Source organism: Glycine max, chromosome 4 (assembly GCF_000004515.6).
Source record: "Glycine max cultivar Williams 82 chromosome 4, Glycine_max_v4.0, whole genome shotgun sequence".
Taxonomy (NCBI): domain Eukaryota; kingdom Viridiplantae; phylum Streptophyta; class Magnoliopsida; order Fabales; family Fabaceae; genus Glycine; species Glycine max.
The window spans coordinates 47,714,561-47,733,361 of record NC_016091.4 but is presented as its reverse complement, the minus strand read 5'-3'; the positions used below and the strand labels follow the sequence as shown (position 1 = coordinate 47,733,361).

General features: G+C 38.5%; 1 protein-coding gene across 5 annotated transcripts; it reads right to left on the bottom strand.

The window, feature by feature from the left end:
• Positions 1-577: 577 nt before the first annotated feature.
• On the bottom strand, positions 578-14,978 carry LOC100794276 (UDP-rhamnose/UDP-galactose transporter 6). 5 transcript variants are annotated; one of them, XM_003523203.5, is made up of 6 exons: positions 14,769-14,978; positions 13,672-13,849; positions 12,350-12,534; positions 12,047-12,247; positions 11,512-11,673; positions 578-1,195 (listed from the first exon to the last, which is right to left on the bottom strand). In XM_003523203.5, exons 2-6 carry the CDS (start codon positions 13,799-13,801, stop codon positions 872-874), a joined length of 1,002 nt encoding a protein of 333 aa, XP_003523251.1. In that variant the 5' UTR covers positions 13,802-13,849; positions 14,769-14,978; the 3' UTR covers positions 578-871. The 5 variants fall into 5 exon arrangements, with proteins under 5 accessions (XP_003523251.1, XP_006578816.1, XP_006578815.1 ...); XM_006578753.4 differs by having other exon boundaries at positions 13,672-13,897; positions 14,614-14,975; XM_006578752.4 differs by having other exon boundaries at positions 13,672-13,897; positions 14,769-14,971.
• Positions 14,979-18,801: the final 3,823 nt, after the last annotated feature.

The window sequence follows — 18,801 nt, the reverse complement described above, 5'->3', positions numbered from 1 at the left end:
TTCTGCCAATCTCTGGTACTACGACTTACTTCAAGCTTTGTTGTTTTTTTCCTACAGACAAATCAGTGCCCATATATTTTTATTCATCATAACATATAGTAATATTTTTTTTTTTACTTTATCTGGAGAGCATATTAAACATTATAGGAGGACCTCCTCATCATTTTGTAAATTAAATTCGTCACAATAAAACCTGAAGATTGAATTTCAAGGTAATTAGTCCCACTAATAATCCATAGGTTGCAACTTGGTCTATTTATTATGGATGCCCATGGTCCGAGTGGTCAAGGCAATATCTACTTTTTACTTCCTGTTTATTCCTGTATGTCTGGTTTCTTTGTTGAGTGTTTGCTTGCTTGTTTTATCACAGCAATCTATTTGAAAACGAAATTGATATTTATTAATTTACGGAAGGTTCTATAGATTCTAAGGTGGAGCCGAAGTGAATCACACTATGATCATAGCATGTCTGTGTTACCATTGTAACACCTTCAAAAGTACGTCTAGAGTTAAAGATATCAAAACTAGGTAATCCAAACATGCTAGTAGTTGTCATGGTTAACATCGGAACCAACCCTGATGGGAAAAATGGAATTAAACTTTTACTATAAAAGTAACAGTAACATTTTCTGTCTTAAAAAAATGGAACATAACGTAGATTTTTCCATCCCTTAACAACGCTGTTTCCTCTCATTTCTCTCCCAAACAATTCATTAACACACAAGATAGGATATGACTATGATCTATAAATAATTGGGAATTCACTCCTGGTGTGAAGAAAATGAATCAGCTCGCCTAATGGGCATCTGATTTTTCCATGCAGTTCACCAGAAGTTTCAGCACTTTCTCTCTAATGAATCTCTATTATTTTCTATTCCTTCGTATCTGGTTCAGAGGACACAGGTAGTGAACTATAATCTTGTGTTTTGGGGAGGGAAAAGCTACGACGCTCTTTCCCCCCTGGCTTAGAAGAAGCATTGCCATACCAAACCATTCCTGCTATTGCGATGATCATGCCTAGAACAACATGTAGATTGAGACCCTCTTTTCCAAAGAAAATGAATCCTAAGATCAGGACCAGAATAGTCTTCATGTGACCAAGGACTTGGAACGTTACAGCCGTGAACCTACCAATGCAGATGAACTGGCTGAGGTTTGTCCCTACTGCGATAGTGCAAGACAGAATGATGAACAACTGCAGACAGCAGGAGCAGCTCAGTTTAATAATAGTATTCCAGTAGTCACAGTATTCATTATTGTTTTCTTGAGTAAAGGTAAACTATACAGTATTTATAAAGTTGACATAAAGTGTATACATATTTGGATTCTCTCCTTTTTCTCTGGAAAATGGCAGTGCCATTTTCAAGAGAGAAAGACAAACAAAACGTGCAGAGTTCATGCACAGGAAACAGTTGGTCCCTCTACAGAATAAATGTTTTTAAAAATGACAGTATTTTCCTAAGATAAAGGAATAGGATCCAAATCCACCGAAAAAAAAATGACAAATAGAGCATTTGGTTCTAAGGAAGACCAAGGATGGGTGCCCTCACAAAATCTGTGTATAGTGAGCAACAAGTTACTGACGAGTACTGATTGTCAAGATTACACTGCTTTTATGAAAAAAAAAGAAGATATATGCATGCTGCTGCCTACCAGTATAGTGATACAAGCAAATTTACATGGATGTAGTAAGCTTTTCATGCCTTTTACAGGTATATGAATGCCACCAGCGTAGAGATAAAAACAAATTGACATGGATGTTAGTGAGTTTTTCATGCCTTTTACAGGTACCATATGGTTAGGCACAATAATAGTCATATTTAGCATTAGTCACAAGCAACATTTTCATAGACCAAGGAAATTATTGTAGAAGCACCACCGGCAAATCAGGGTGGATGAGAAAAAAACTCCAACAAGTCATAAATGGGACATGAGTGGTCTACAGAAACAAGATTATATAAATATAATTAAAATCTTCAACATTCACAGGAAACTTCAAAAAAAGTAATGATTCAAATAGATAGTTTCTTCTCTAGACTGTACATGATAAACAGATCTGATAGATCTTTCTTAAAGAGAATTGCTCATAACATGTTCATATTTTAATCTAGATTGGTCACACTAAGAATACAAAGAACCAAACATTCAGTATCTAAATGAATTTAAAGGATTAGTTATCCCCAAGCACTACTAGTTTGCACAAAATAAAAAAATAATTATGTGTCACTTTTTAGGATTACTTTCTTATCTACTCTAAACTGATTCAAATAGATAGTTTCTTCTCTAGACTGTACATGATAAACAAATCTGATAGATCTTTCTTAAAGAGAATTGCTCATAACATGTTCATATTTTAATCTAGATTGGTCACACTAAGAATACAAAGAACCAAACATTCAGTATCTAAATGAATTTAAAGGATTAGTTAATGTCCCCAAGCACTACTAGTTTGCACAAAATAAAAAAATAATTATGTGTCACTTTTTAGGATTAGTTTCTTATCTACTCTAAACATTTTGAAAGACAAAATTAGAAACAAAGGGAACGATAAAGAAGAATGCATTTGTTAAGAATGAAACTCCACCTCTTCAAAAGTAGGGGTGGGTAACCGGGGTCAGGTCCATGGACTGGCCCTCGGGGCCCGCGGTACGCACGGGTTATGGACCAATTTTTTTAAACGGTCCATGGTTATGTCATATTTTTTGACCCGCCCCGCTTAACCCGCGGACTATGTGGGTTTGGCCCGCGGGCTGCTCCAGCCCGCATTAGGTTTAATTTGTATGACCCTCACTTATATTAGGTTTGATTTTCTCTTTTTCACTTTAAACTTTTCTTTTAAAATAACAAATAAAAAAATATATTAGATCAGATAAAGATTTAAAGATAAGAATAAAAGATTTAAATTAAAAGATGATAAAGATAAAAAAGGATAAGATAAGAAAAATAAAAGATAACAGAAATAAAAGATTAAGATAAAAAACATAAGTAATAACATACTAAAAATCTTCCTTTTTGATATTTTTTCGATCTTTTTTTCTTTTAATCTATCATTTTCATATCTGCAAGCCATAAATAATAAAAATAACAATTCTTATCATTTAAGCTAAAAATAATTGTTAAATAAATATTTTTAAAGATATTTTAATATATTTTTATTATAAAAAAGAGCTCACACCATATTTAGGGTTATCATTGTGACAGGCTAAGAACACTTTTTCTCCTCCTCACGGTTTTTCTCCTCACGCGCGCAAGTCATACGACTCTTTCCCTTACAAGGAAAACAAAACGCGACTCACACTCACACAGTCACGTGACACACCATAGCGGCACAGCCTCGGCCCACCACCCCGCAAAGTACATCTCTCCTCTCTCTAGAATTGGTTTTTTATCTTATTTTTGTTGGGACTGATTCATTGTTGTTGTACTCTTAAATGTGGAGATGGGGAAGGCTCAAGCTACTTCAAATATGGAATCATTTGTTTTTGGAGATGTTTAAATTTCATATTTTAGATTTATTACTTGAATTTTCTTTTGTTAAGACATTATTTATTTTATTGATGTAATTGACTAATTATTGAGATTTTATTTACATCTGTATTGAACTTAATTTGATTGTATTGTATTTTTATTAAAATTGAAATTTTTTTAAAACTAGGCCCGCGGACTGGCCCGTTTGACCCACGGGGCGGGGACGGACCAATTTATTTGGTCCGTGTAAGAAGCGGGACGGATTGGCCCAGTCCGCTGCCAATGCGGACTTATGCGGGCAGGCCTTACATGGGGCGGGCCGGCCCGCTTACCCACCCCTATTCAAAAGAGACTGTGATAGCAATACTGCAGTTGAGGACAGCAATGCTGCAATTCCCACCAGGCCCAAGAGGACAACAAGGAGGCCCACCCACCTCAATGATTTCGTGTGAATCAAATTCAGGATAAGGACAAGGCTGCTGAGCTGCTGAATATTCCTTCTTGCACTGTCAACAGTTGGTTGTAACAAACCTAGGATATTTGCCCAATTCTGTTATGCTTTATTCCCCTGCAATTTGTATCCTAGTGCAGCTGGCCATTGATTGACAATGCTTATCCTTCTACTGTAACCTTTTAAATACCACCGAAAATGAATAAAACAATGGAGAGAATTATCATCCATTTCCTTAGTTTATCTTAGCATAGTTGTTAGCACCCAGGATAATGAAGGCACCCACAGCAGCACCATGACTGGTAATGGACCCGATAACGCCACAACAAGACCCATACGCACAGTAACCAAGCCCATATACTTGCAGGATTATGTCAACTAGGATCCACACCCACACTTACACGTAATGCATGTCAAGCACCAGTTTAGCACGTGTAGACAATCTGTTCAAGCTGTTAGGGTTGTTAGGATTTTATTTCCGTTATGGCCGTTATGACAGTTAGCTTGTATTCCTCAGCAATATATAAGTTGCTGAATCTTCATGAAATAATAAGAACAAGCAGATTCAGGAACTTCAGGAGGTCCCTACCTCGAACCAGGGAACTACTATACTCTCTCTCTCTCTCTCGTGATCATAACAAGTGGTCCGACCTGCCGCCGCTGCCATTGCCATGGCCGAGCACGGAACCAGGAAAGCAACCACTGACCGCCTCGAAGACGCGATTGCGCGCCTCACCTCCAGCCAGGCAAACCTTAACGAGCGCTACACTGATCTTTCCGGCAAGGTAGATTCCATTTTGGATCACCTCCGGTTACGTGATCTACAGCAGCACCCTCCTTCCGTCAGCAACATGAGCGCCCACCGCAACTCCGTGAAGCTCGATATTCCACGGTTCGACGGCCGTGACCCCCTTGGATGGATATTCAAGATGAACCAGCTGTTTCAGTATCAGAACACCCCGGAGGAGGAAAGAATCACCGTGGCTTCGCTGTACCTCGATGGCGCTGCCCTCAGCTGGTATCAGTGGATGTTCACGAATGGTTTAATCTCATCGTGGCAAAGCTTCCTCGACGCATTAGAGTCACGATTCGCCCCAACTTTCTATGATGATCCAAGAGGTGCCTTATTCAAGCTAGTTCAGCGAGGGTCCGTTAATGATTACTTAACGGAGTTTGAACGCTTAGCTAATCGCGTCACAGGATTACCTCCACCATTCTTACTAAGTTGTTTCATATCGGGGCTGAACCCCGAGCTCCGACGAGAAGTGTTGGCCCTCCAACCGATCTCCCTCCTCCTGGCCACTGCCCTCGCAAAATTGCAGGAAGATAAGTTGAAGGATAGAAGGTCTTTATCATAGCGTCCCCATCCGCCGCCGACATCTATTTCCCCAGCCAACCTCAGCACCAAACCAAAACCTCCTTACGTCCAACGAACTCCGGAGGAGATGGCGTTTCGCAAGGAAAGAGGCCTGTGCTACAACTGTGACGACAAATGGAGCTCAGGTCACCGTTGTAAGGGAAGGATCTTACTCTTCGTTGCTGACGATGTCACACAAGATTCCGGCGAACCAGGTATCACTAATAATACCATTGACTTTGACGATAATCTGAGCAACCCTGACCCTACATCAGACTCTAGTTCCCCCCATATTAGCCTTCACGCCATGGCAGGGTCACCTTCACCGGAAACTTTTCGAGTTTACGGCACCATTCGAAGCGCACGAATCACGGTCCTAATCGATAGTGGGAGTACCCACAATTTTCTTCAACCTCGAGTCGCAAGCTTCCTCCATCTTGCCACTGAAAGCACTCAACCCTTATGAGTCCTCGTGGGCAATGGTTCCACTCTAGATTGTGATAAGCGTTGTCCTGACACGCCGTTGACTATTCAGGGCCATTCGTTTCCGGTAACTTTCCATCTCCTGCACATCAGTGGCGCGGATGCCGTTCTGGGCGTTGACTGGTTACGGCAATTCGGCCCCGTCACCACAAACTATGATGACTTCGTGATGCGATTCACACACCAGGGGCAGGAAATCTCCTTGCAAGCCGACGTCGCCACCAAACCCGAACCAGCATCAGCAAACCAAGTAAAACGTATGCTTCACACAGGTTCAACTTCTACTTTATTCCACTTATGCATTCTCGACTCTAACCCCACAGATTCAACTACCAACCTTCTCTCCCCTATAATTAAACCCATCGCCGAACTTCTTCTCCGATACGACCAACTCTTCCAACCACCGAAACACTTACCCCCATCACGAGAAGTAAACCATCGCATTCCTCTCCTTCCGTCCACCGCCCCAGTTAATGTACGGCCTTACAGATACCCACATTTTCAGAAGGCGGAAATCGAGCGACAAGTTGCAGAGCTGTTATCCAATGGGTTAATCAGGCCAAGCACAAGCCCGTATTCATCTCCGGTCCTCTTGGTGAAGAAGAAGGACGGAACATGGCGGCTATGTGTAGACTATCGGTCCCTTAACTCAGTAACCGTACGCGACAGGTTTCCAATACCTACCATCGAGGAACTACTGGACGAATTAGGCCACGCTTCATGGTTCACTAAACTTGATCTCAGGCAAGGATTTCATCAAATCCTTATGAACGAAGCCGACATCGAGAAAACTGCGTTTAGAACACACCATGGGCACTATGAATACATGGTGATGCCCTTTGGGTTATGTAATGCGCCTTCAACTTTTCAGGCAGCAATGAACCACCTTCTCGCACCATTTCTACGGCGTTTCGCAGCGGTGTTTTTTGACGATATTCTCGTCTACAGCGAATCACTCTCCTCTCACGTCCAACACCTTGATCTCATCTTTCAGGCACTACTACGAGGTGAGTTCTACCTAAAGCGCACTAAATGTTTCTTCGCTCAGAGGGAATTAGAGTACCTCGGCCATGTAGTTTCCGGTAAGGGAGTAACTCCAGAACCATCTAAAGTCAGGGCTATCACACAGTGGCCAATTCCCGCAACCGCCAGGGACCTACGGGCCTTCCTCGGGTTAACCGGGTTTTATCGGAAATTCGTACGCAATTATGCCACCATCACAGCCCCCCTAACGAGTCTTCTGTGCAAGGATGCATTCGAGTGGACCATTGAATCCCAAGAAGCCTTCAACAAGCTCAAATCCGCAATGTCCAATACTCCGGTATTAGCTCTTCCCGACTTCAGCAAACCATTCGTGGTCGAGACTGACGCTTCAGGTACAGCCATGGGGGCCGTTCTCACCCAAGCAGGTCACCCACTGGCATTCTTCAGTAAGAACTTCGCCCCTAAGCTACTAACTGCGTCGACATATGTGAGAGAGCTACACGCTATCACTTCTGCGGTACGCAAATGGAGGCAAAACCTCCTTGGAAGCACCTTCACCATTCTTACTGATCACAAAAGCCTCCGAGAGCTTATGACACAGGTGATTCAAACACCTGAACAACACTATTACCTATCTAAATTGCTGGGTTTCAACTACACCATACAGTATAAAACAGGAGCCTCCAACGTAGTCGCAGACGCGCTCTCCCGCCGACCACCAGAGCCCAGTCAGCTTCTCGTGCTATCAGTCCCCAACCTGGACTTCTTATGCGATATTCAGCAAACCCTTGCCATCAATCCTGATTTCCAAGCCCTAATGTCCAACGTTCAGACCAACCCTTCAGCCTATCCCCATTATCGTGTCCATAATGGTTGTCTCCTGTTCAACAATCGCATCTGGATCAACAACACCAATCCCCATATCCCGTCTCTTCTATCCGAATTTCACTCTACACCTTTGGGTGGCCATTTCGGGGTAACCAAAACACTACGACGACTCGAGGCCAGCTTCTTCTGGCAGGGTATGAAGGCCGATGTCCAAAGGTTTATCAAGGAATGCACAGTCTGCCAGCAAAACAAATCCAGCACCCGACGTCCGGCAGGCCTCCTGCAACCCCTTCCACCACCAACAGGGGTATGGGAGGACATTTCAATGGACTTCGTCACTCACCTACCCCCTTCGAATGGGTTCACTGTGATCTTCGTTGTAGTCGACAGGTTCTCCAAAGGAGTACATCTTGGCGCCCTTCCCACTGGATTCTCAGCCTTCAAAGTCGCCATGCTTTTCATCGAAATCGTTTGTAAGCTTCACGGTTTCCCCAAAAGCATCGTGTCGGACAGGGATCCCGTATTTTTGAGTACCTTCTGGAGAGAGCTTTTTAGGCTAAGTGGAACCCAACTCCGCCTAAGCACGGCGTACCACCCCCAATCTGACGGCCAGACCGAGGTGGTCAACCGTGTCCTTGAACAGTACCTCCGGTGCTTCGTCAACTCTCAGCCATCATCATGGTACCGCTATCTCTCGCTTGCGGAATGGTGCTATAATACCTCACTGCATTCGACTTCCGGCATGACACCGTTTGAAGTTGTGTATGGCAAGCCCCCGCCCTCGATACCTCAGTATCTCCCAGGACTAACGAGAAACGAAGCTGTGGAATCCTTGGTTGAGTCTCGACAACTCATGCATGCTAAGCTCCAAAAACGACTGAAGAAGGCCCAAACCACGATGAAGAAGTACGCCGATATGAAACGCGACGACATCACCTTCTCCGTGAATCAGTGGGTCTATGTAAAGCTTCGCCCCTCACGCCAGCGTTCGGTCACTGGACATATCCATCCCAAGCTTTCCAAACGATACTTCGGCCCCTTCAGGATCAGTGCTAAGGTAGGTAACGTAGCATACAGACTCGAGCTTCCCCCGGAGTCTCGAATCCACCCCGTTTTTCACAGCTCATTATTGCGACTTCACCACGGACCCCCTCCTTCGTCATCGGAGCCATGGAACTTGGAGATCGTGGGTCAGAAGCCCCTACAACGCCCACTTTGTATCTTGGATAGTAAGCTTGATACCTCTACTACTCCTCCGACCCGCCTCGTTCTCACCCAATGGGTTGGTCAACCCCCAGAAGACACCACTTGGGAACCCTGGCTCGAGTTACGCGATGCCTACCACCTTGAGGACAAGGTGGTTTCCCGGGACGGCAGTATTGTTAGCACCCAGGATAATGAAGGCACCCACAGCAGCACCATGACTGGTAATGGACCCGATAACGCCACAACAAGACCCATACGCACAGTAACCAAGCCCATATACTTGCAGGATTATGTCAACTAGGATCCACACCCACACTTACACGTAATGCATGTCAAGCACCAGTTTAGCACGTGTAGACAATCTGTTCAAGCTGTTAGGGTTGTTAGGATTTTATTTCCGTTATGGCCGTTATGACAGTTAGCTTGTATTCCTCAGCAATATATAAGTTGCTGAATCTTCATGAAATAATAAGAACAAGCAGATTCAGGAACTTCAGGAGGTCCCTACCTCGAACCAGGGAACTACTATACTCTCTCTCTCTCTCTCTCGTGATCATAACAATAGTAATAAACGGTGAGCGACAAGGTCGGGCAGGAGCCTAATGTCATACTGTTTTGGAATGGCGAATTTTAGAAGACGAGGCAGTCCTTTGAACTGATCCATTTGTTTCTTGTGTTTACACAAATTCACACGGAAGGAAATAAGCATCAAATAGTTGGCATGCATCACAGATGTCATACCAGAACATAACCTCTTGTTAAAGGTGCACACAGATGTCACATCTGCTACCCAGCCTGTATCATCAAATAGTTGTCATGCATTAGCTACCCAACCATCAAATAGATGTCGCACAGTTGTAGTGTCATAGTAAGCGTTGAACAGTAGTGAGCACGGTAACGAAGGGAAAAGGGCCTGTGGAGGGTAGTAATAATGCAGGGGTGGTTGGTGGTGGATAGTGGGTTTGACTGGCTGCAACGGTGATTGTGGTGGCCACCAGGGAGGGAGGTGGGAAGCAGCCATGGGAGGCAGAGTCGGCATGGTTTTTGTGCTTTGTTGCTCCATCGGTGCCATTGTCGTTGCGGAAACCATAGGTGACCTTCGCGATTCGTCTGTCAGTGGTGACTTCATGGTCTCCACAATTTGCCGATCCATGTGGTTGACGTGGGAGTGAAACAAGGGTGATTTGGGAGATGATGGAGTGGTTGTGAGAGCTAATAACCGGTCAAGGATGATGTCAAGCTTCACAGCCAACTCTTATACTTGGTGGTCATGGTGGATAGATTTTGGGTGAGGCTATGCTGGCCCTGCGTGAGATGGTTCAAAGCCTCTTCAAGGCGGTCCGTGGTGGTATTGTGGGTGTTGTGTTTGGACATGGCAGGAGGCAGACCAAATTGTTAGGTGCCATTACTATGCTAAGATAAACTAAGGAAATAGATGATAATACTCTCCACTGTTTTATTCATTTTCGGTGGTATTTAAAAGGTTACAATAGAAGGATAAGCATTGTCAATCAATGGCCAGCTGCACAAGGATACAAATTGCAGGGGAATAAAGCATAACAAAACTGAGCAAATATCCTAGGTTTGTTCTAACCAACTGCTGCCAGTGCAAGAAGGAATATTCAGTAGCTCAGCAGCCTTGTCCTTATCCTAAACTTGATTCACACGAAATCATTGAGGTGGGTGGGCCTCCTTGTTGTCCTCTTGGGCTTGGTGGGAACTGCAGCATTGCTGTCCTCAACTGCAGTATTGCTATCATTAGTGAAACTCCACCTCTTCATAGTTAAGCGTGCTTGACTTGGAGAAATTATGGGATTGATGGCCTTCTGGGAAGTTTCTCGGAAAGCATGTGAGTGAGGACAAAGTATGCTGAAAAGTCTCGTGTTGATTTGTTTGGATAGTCATCGATCCTAGAAACAGCCGAAACAAATTGTTGAGGTCTCAGAAAGGACTACCTATGGAGGGTTATGATCAACGAAGAGTTGAGTGAAGTGTCATCGTGTAAAGTGTCGTAGTGTATGATCCGCTGAGAAGTCAACAATCAGGGATGTTACATTCTAGCTATTACAATAATTAAAGTATTTTTTTGACATTTTTAAAAATTTAAGTTTTTAAATATTTGTAATTTCATGTTTTTTTTAGTGTCAATAAAATAATTTTATGTAAATTAAATTAATTTTACACTATTATTTTATAAATATATTTTTTATCAAACGATATAACTAGTTTTAAATAAAACTAAAGTTTTTAAAAAGTTACCAAATAACTTTTGGCTTAAAAGGAGCTTTTAAGCTAAAAAAATGTAATTTGACAAACAACTACTTTTCTTTAAGTTCTTATTTTTAGCTTTAAGAGTAGTTTTTAAGTAAAACAAAGAAAGTTGGGTAAAAAATAACCTTAATCTTAGTCAACCAAAAGATTCTTTCTCAATGTCACTAAGCAGCCTGACACTGAATTTAGGCAGTAGAATTTGGCACCCAGTTCCATGATAATCAATGTGCAGAATATTAACTACTATAACAAATAGGAATAGGAATTCACCATGCAACAGATACACTGACACACTAACATTCAAGATTAGTCCATATGGTTGCAAGTTACTTTAAACTTCCCCCCAAAAAAATAAGGCAGCCTAAACATGATATATAAACAAAATTTCACAAGTCTCTGCTTCTCTCCCGCCTCACAACAAAACATTTTATAAAAAAACTAGAAAAGAAATAGAGAAACTTACTGTGGATGTCAAACCATAGCCGTAGGCATCAACTCGTTTGCCCGTCAACCAGTAGTCCATAAAGGGGCCTACTAGAAGCAAACTTGCTGCCTGTGCTGGTGCAGTGTGACCCAACAAGTTAAATGACCCAATAGAATACTTCCTCTGAAGAAAATGCACGTACTGCAAAAAAAGTTGTGCTAAATATCAACCCAACAAGACTTAGGTAATGAAACCAAAATAAGACAGGAATAATTAGAACTATCGTGAACTATAGTTATTGAAGTCTGTTCTAGAAGAAAAACACCTGAGAATTCTGCTTGTGATAAGAATACAGATAAACAAAGAAAAATCATTGCAAGCTTCCTAATTTGTCATTTTTAGTTCTATAATGAAGCTAATTAATTGCTATGTACACGAATGTTGCTAACAAGCATCATGAACCAAGAAGTGAACATTTAAATCTGGAACTGCCTTTGTGACATGGAACTCAAATTGATTGGTTTCTATCTCCCAACTAAAGATCCGGGGTTTGATGTTAGTGTATGTTTCTTACATACTGTTGCAGGGCTGTGCTCCAGACTGCTATTACGGCAGCTATGAAACCCTTTGCATTGACACTGACATCAGTGACCGTACAGACAGCAACACCGAGCAAAACCAAAACAATACTAAGCTTTGTGTCCCTTGAATATCGTACATTGTCCAAGACAACCTCCAGGAAGCAAGATACTGGAATCATGCTCAGCTTAGCAATCTGACAATTTAATTTCAAGGAAGAATTATTATAAATATTTATCTTTAGTTTATTATAAAGACGGTTCAAAATGTTATAGGCTACTAAAAGCCTTAAAGTTACCTGATAGAAACCAACAGAGTTCCACATTAAACTCACATTCATCCCAACAATGGAGAAATTTGCAAATAAGACAAATTTGATTATATCAGATACTGGAAGATGAGAGGTCTGGATATATCCCAGTGATTTAAGAATGAGTGTCAACAAGGTTGTCGTGGCAAAATGCAGACCAGTTAAAGTTGTAGCTGCATAATAGCATTATATGATATAGAATGTCAGGATTCAGGAGTGGTCCAGAAGTTCAGAAGCAATCATCTGTAGCCTTACAAGTTACATATAAAGAAATCATAAACCAAAATAACCTTTGTTTGAATAGAGTCTAGTTATAGAAGAGATTTTTAATCTATCATCCGATGCTATTCTCAGTACTTTGCTATTTTAGTTGTGGGGTCTGTGAATGGTAATACTTCTGTTATTGATCTCAAGTTCTCAACCAAAAAACATGCAAATGAAAAGGTTGTTTTCAAAATCTTTCCTTGTGAGAACTTTGAGTGCCTATCTTGAACATCACAACAAAAATTTTTGGATGAGAAAATGCTTTTGCAGATTTTGCTCATATTTTTGGATTTAACATCACTGATAGAAAATGTTTACAGACTGTACGACCTCAGCTTGTCATCTGAATGCATACCTTTTGCTCAGATTTTCTCTCTACCACTCTTTTACTGAACAAAATAGTATCTTACAACATCAATGATGATAATTTGTCCCCTATTCAACTACCACCAAGACATATGGATGCTTCTTTCAAATCCTAGGAAAATTTTATACACTACACCATCAATAAAAGCCAGACATAATCAACACATCAACATAAAGTATTAGCATCATTTATATTTAGAGAATGAAATTAAACTCAGGAATAAACTATTCAAAGTCTCTCTATATTATAGTTTCTCATCAACCACCAGGTCAAATGCCCACCCTATAGGATCTTTTCTAGTTGACTTACATGCTACATCATATATCCAGTCTATTATTAGGTCATTTTTATAGTCAGCACAATCAATCCACATCTTCAATGACTTAATCCAAGAGACTAAAGTTGTACAATCTGAATGACACTAACACATAATATCAAGGTGAAATTACACTCAAAACATGCAAGTCTATTGTACCAAAAAAAGCTTTCTCCTTCTTTACTCCTTCACAGACACAAACACACATGTACATGTATTACATCAAAAAGGAATGCACAAGATTGGTAGTTTATCCAAAGTCCAAACAAGACATAGAAAAGAAGCATGACATCTTTTAAATCATAGGCATGACAGATCAAAGATTCAAGAGAGGAAATGGGAAAAGTCATGATGAGGCCATACCAAAACTAAAACCATACGTAGCCATCAGTGCCTTATTGACAAGAATTATTCCCACAGACGTGACCACATTGAACAACCATGATGCTGCATCAATGGAAGCCTTCTTATCACCCTTACTTACAGAAGACATGTTGAACTAGAGCTTCCAATACACAAACTGAATTCCTCACTATGCAGCCTTCATGCAAGAAAACATATCACTAGTTTCAGAATCCCAAAAATTTATCTGTACAGAAAAACAAATCATCAGAAGAAGCACATATTACTATAAATAGAGTAAAATTCTCATCCTGCTCCACATTTCACAGAGGGGAAAATAAAACAAAAAAATGGACTTGTCTTTGGAGGGGATGAGGGGTAAATAGTAGGACTTAATACTGATATACAAGGAGACTTATAAACAAAGGAAAACAACATGAAATATGAAAAATCTTATCGACCCTTCATTGACATCTCCGTCCAGAAAGTTGACATCTGCAGCAGAGGGATCTTCTATACACACACACAGAGAGACAGATATAGATAGATAATACAAAGTTAAAAACAATTGATTCTGAGTTTCTTATGAGAAGCCACTTGTTTTATTGGTCAAAACATCCAAAAAAAAAAAAAAAGGAAACAAAAAACAGAACTAAAAATAAAAAGAAACAAGTCAAGGTTACAAGGACAGCGACATGAACATTGAAGTTCACGAAATACACACTTACACAGTGAGTTATGAATAACTATAACCACAATCCTACATCCTCAAAGACATGATTCAGCTAATAAAAACCAATACCAAGCGAAAAATCAAACCAGAACAGCACAATCTCATAAGATCCATTACTAGTTTCAACAATACACAGTAATTCAAAGCAGATTCGAGCTCCAAAGTGAAGAAAAATCACGAAAATGCAAAAACTCTGAAAGCAGAAGAAAACAAGTGGAGCAAAAATCAACCTCAAACGGAATCCCAAGCACGGATCCACGATCCCTAATAATTAAAGACTGCGGGAGTAAGAAACCACAGGAATCCCCAAAACACAGGAATCTGAACAGAACGACAGAAATAAAAAGCATGGTGATAAATTACGTGAAGGTGTTAAACGACGCACCGTTTAGAGGAAGGCGACGATGTGGTAGTTCTGAGCTTTCCGTGTTGGCTTTTTAAATTGGATGGATGGCTGGGGTTGCTTTAGTAACGTCCAGACTCAGGTATCGAAGAAAAGGTCAGTCGCAACAACTGCAAAGTTAACGGTATGTCATCGCCAACGCCAAATAAATACTACTAGTCAACTCCACTTCACACAATTCTCTTCCCCCTTCTCAAAAATTACCATTTTCTGTTCATTTTTACTGCATTTACATAATTAAATTAACACTATTTAGAGGGATTTATGATGTCATTAATTACTTGGTACTATGTTTAGTCAGGGCAAAAATGATAGCCCATCAGAAAGGTAAATGTAGGTTTGCTCCACACCACCACCACCACTTTAAGTTGGGTTTAATAATTATGACTTTATTAGTGTTGTTATCGTTCTTTTTGGTGTGAAAATTTGCGAGTCTTTTCAATTGGTGTGAGCATTAGCATGAAGCTTATTTTTTGGTTATTCTCCCAGTCCCACTACTTTCGTCGTCCCTGTCTGTCTAGTTGGTGTTTATTATCCACAATAATTTATTCTCTTCTGTTGGGAGTCAAACTGCCACTTATGTTTAAGTGAAGAGTTCATTTTGTGGTTAGTAATAAGTTTTCGGGAAAAATAATTCGTTGTTGCTATGTGTCGATCATGTAAGCGTCAACATTTTCTTATACTGGTTTCTAAATTTTAATGCGTCAAGTATCTCATACCTTCATCCTCTCGTTACAACTATTAAGAGGAAAAAAAATCCTAAATTAATTATTATTTTAATTTTTTTATATAATATTATTATTTTTTTTACTTGTGTCTTTCTTTTATAATATTAATGATAAACAATCAAATTTATAAATAATGATATAAGATTAATTTTATAAAATTTTTATTTATTTTTTATTTTTTTTGTTTTTATGTAAGACGATTATTATTTGGATATAAAACTCAAAGACTTTGATTTCTCGTAAGGTGTTACTGGGTCCTACAAGCAATTTGATTATCTTCAAGTCCTCAATTTTTGTTCTTGATTAATAAAAACATCCTTGACAAATGCTAGTTGTTCGTAAATCCAAGAATTTTATCTTTGACTATGGAATATAAATGTTTTGATTATCTCCGATCCCGAAGGTCAACACGATAGGATAAATCTTTGATGTTATCCCATCAGATTTATATATAGTTTTTAAGGTCTTTTTAATATTATATTCTAATCCAAAATGAATTTTGATATAATAAAGATTTGCATTAAAAATTAGCATAGGTAATTTTGATATGAAATTTTAATTTTGATTTAAAAGTAAGAAAAATATTTTAAAAATAAAATTTAATTTTTGTCTAAACAAAAAATAGAAAATAACCATCGTATAAAAAATTATTCCAAAGGACTCATTTTTTTCTCATGTACCTTGATTGAAGGATCTAATGGCACAAATATCTCCTTTTCACGGATGCTTAGTTTTGAACTGCTTCAATTCAATATCTATTTTTTAATAACTTTAAATCACCTTCTAGATCTATTAGCACACTTTTCGTCAAATTCCTATCTTGTCTTTTTTTTACAACAATTCCTAATTTGTCCTAGAAAAGTGTATTTTCTATTTGTAATCAGATTCTCTAGGAAACATAAAATCCCAGAGGAATTTTTTAACGAACAGAGATATAAGAGGACGACAATTTCTCTCTCTCCCTCTCCTCTTTAGTTCTCGAAAATTTCCCATCTGTGGAGAGACAAAGAGGTTGATTTTTATATACGGTTGATTGATGTAAAACGTTTTACATAATTATTCGATAGAAAAATTGTACTAGATATGTTTTTTAAAATTTTATCATTAAGGTAAATAAATTTAGAATACATGTCAATTTAATAAAAATATAAAATTTCTTTACGCTACTAATAGATAACTATTTGTTGATTATAAATATAAAAGAGGAATAAGTTTCTCTTGATAAAATTACTTCTTTTTTTAATTTTTGTGTATAAAATTATTAATATTGAATTAAACTATTTTATTAAGTCGATGAAGTTGATATATATATATATATATATATATATATATATATATATATATATATATATATATATATATATATATATATATATATTTAAAATTATTTTATAATTGATTAAATAAATTTAACATAAGTCACCTTTTTAAAAAATTCACGTATATGAGTTCTAACTTAACAAGCAATTTTCCTAAAAAAAAAACCAACAAGCAAATATTTACCGCCACCAGCCTACTGCTATACCTCACAGTAAGACGAAGAAATTACGGAAAGCTTTTATGATTCTACATCAAGTATTAACTGTGAGTCAATTCTCTCTCCCTCTCTCATGCTTCTTCAATGTGGGCCAAATAATAGACAGTGAAGGACATATTGTCGATTCATGTTCTTTAAAATTTCCAATGAGGTGCAGGAAGTAAAAAATGAGAGCTAGGAAATGATTAAGTCCCTGTTTGCTTGCAGTCAAAGAGAGCTGAAAAAAAGTAAAATGAACCGTAAAATAAGATGGCATTCATGTTTTTATACTTTAACTTAAATTTTTTATATCAATTTACTTTCTTCATTCTATAGAACACTCAATAAAACTTCCTGCACTACATGTTTTACTTCATAGACTCCATTACATTCTTATTTTACATTTTAGATGGGACTTTCCAAAATATAAGGGAGTGGAGAAAGCAAAATAAAAAGGTGCAGGAAGCAATTGTGCTTGCTAATAAGATGAGCCCAATGAGAGACCAATAAATAACTGGTCCCTATCTCTCCCGTTCAATGTTGCTGGTAGCAGACTTTTTTTAACAGATGCTAGTAACAGACTTAATATGACTCGATATAGGTCTATTTGACTGTTTTTAACAGACTGTTTTCCACAAGATTAGAAGAAAATATTTTTTAGCCTTCTACAAAATTAATTATCCATTTTACCACCAAACTTTTGTCATTTTTGCTAATCTTACAATTCAAGTTTTTTATGAAGCGTGTAAATGTTGAAGACTTGGATTTTAAAATTTATGAAATAGTGATAGTTGGATGGTAAAATATGTAATTAAGCCTAAATATAACTCGATAGATGGTAATGAAAACATTTACGATGATTGGGATTATTATGGAAGGATCCTCGTAAAAGAATGTTGTGAAAGAATATTGTGATGGATCATTTTTTTGTTATGATTTTCTCATGAATGTTTTCAACAATGTTTTTCTCCTCTTGGAATATTAGAGGATCAAATAATGCTCGAGCTAAACCTCTTGGTGGGTGGAGGATGTGCACTTGTAATTGCCTCAATGTTAGTCCTACTACTTCTTTACGAGATCAATTCTAGAGTTACTTGATTGATCTTGGATCTCAATTATTCATCCTTGGACTCTTATTAGTGACTTTAAATAGATTCTTGGACGTGGTAATAAAAAAGGTGAGAATTTTTCTCAAAATTGGACAGATGCACTTTAGAAACTAATGTGGTTGGCAGAGGAAACAAAAGTCTTCTTTTAGCAAAATCTTAACAACACATTTTTTTAAATATATTCTCTACCGATTAAAATTGATTCAAAATGATAAAATTTTATGAATCTGAATCATATTTAATGATTTTTTTCTTAAAAATTTTAATAAATTTTAACTAATTAAAGAAAATGTGTTCCTAACACTTCTCATAAGTAGTTCTTGGAAGAGGAACATCTAGTAATGCCAATGCCATTGTTCTTAAAGAAAGCATGGAGTTGTTGCTTTTAAGTTATGGGAAAGCCTATGACAATGTAGATTGGACTTTATAAGTCTAGCTTGATTGATTGTGGTTTTTAAGCTCAGATGGTGAAGCCTATCATGCAGTGTGGAATAGGAGTAGATTACTTTCATAAGAGGGATCCTATTCTAGAGGGGTTCCAAAACACAGATTTAGAAACTTCACTTTCATCCATTGGAAGTACCAATTTATTATATTTGCTAAGATATCACATAAGGAAAACAACTCAAGACAAACATAAATTATAACACAATTTTGTTTTG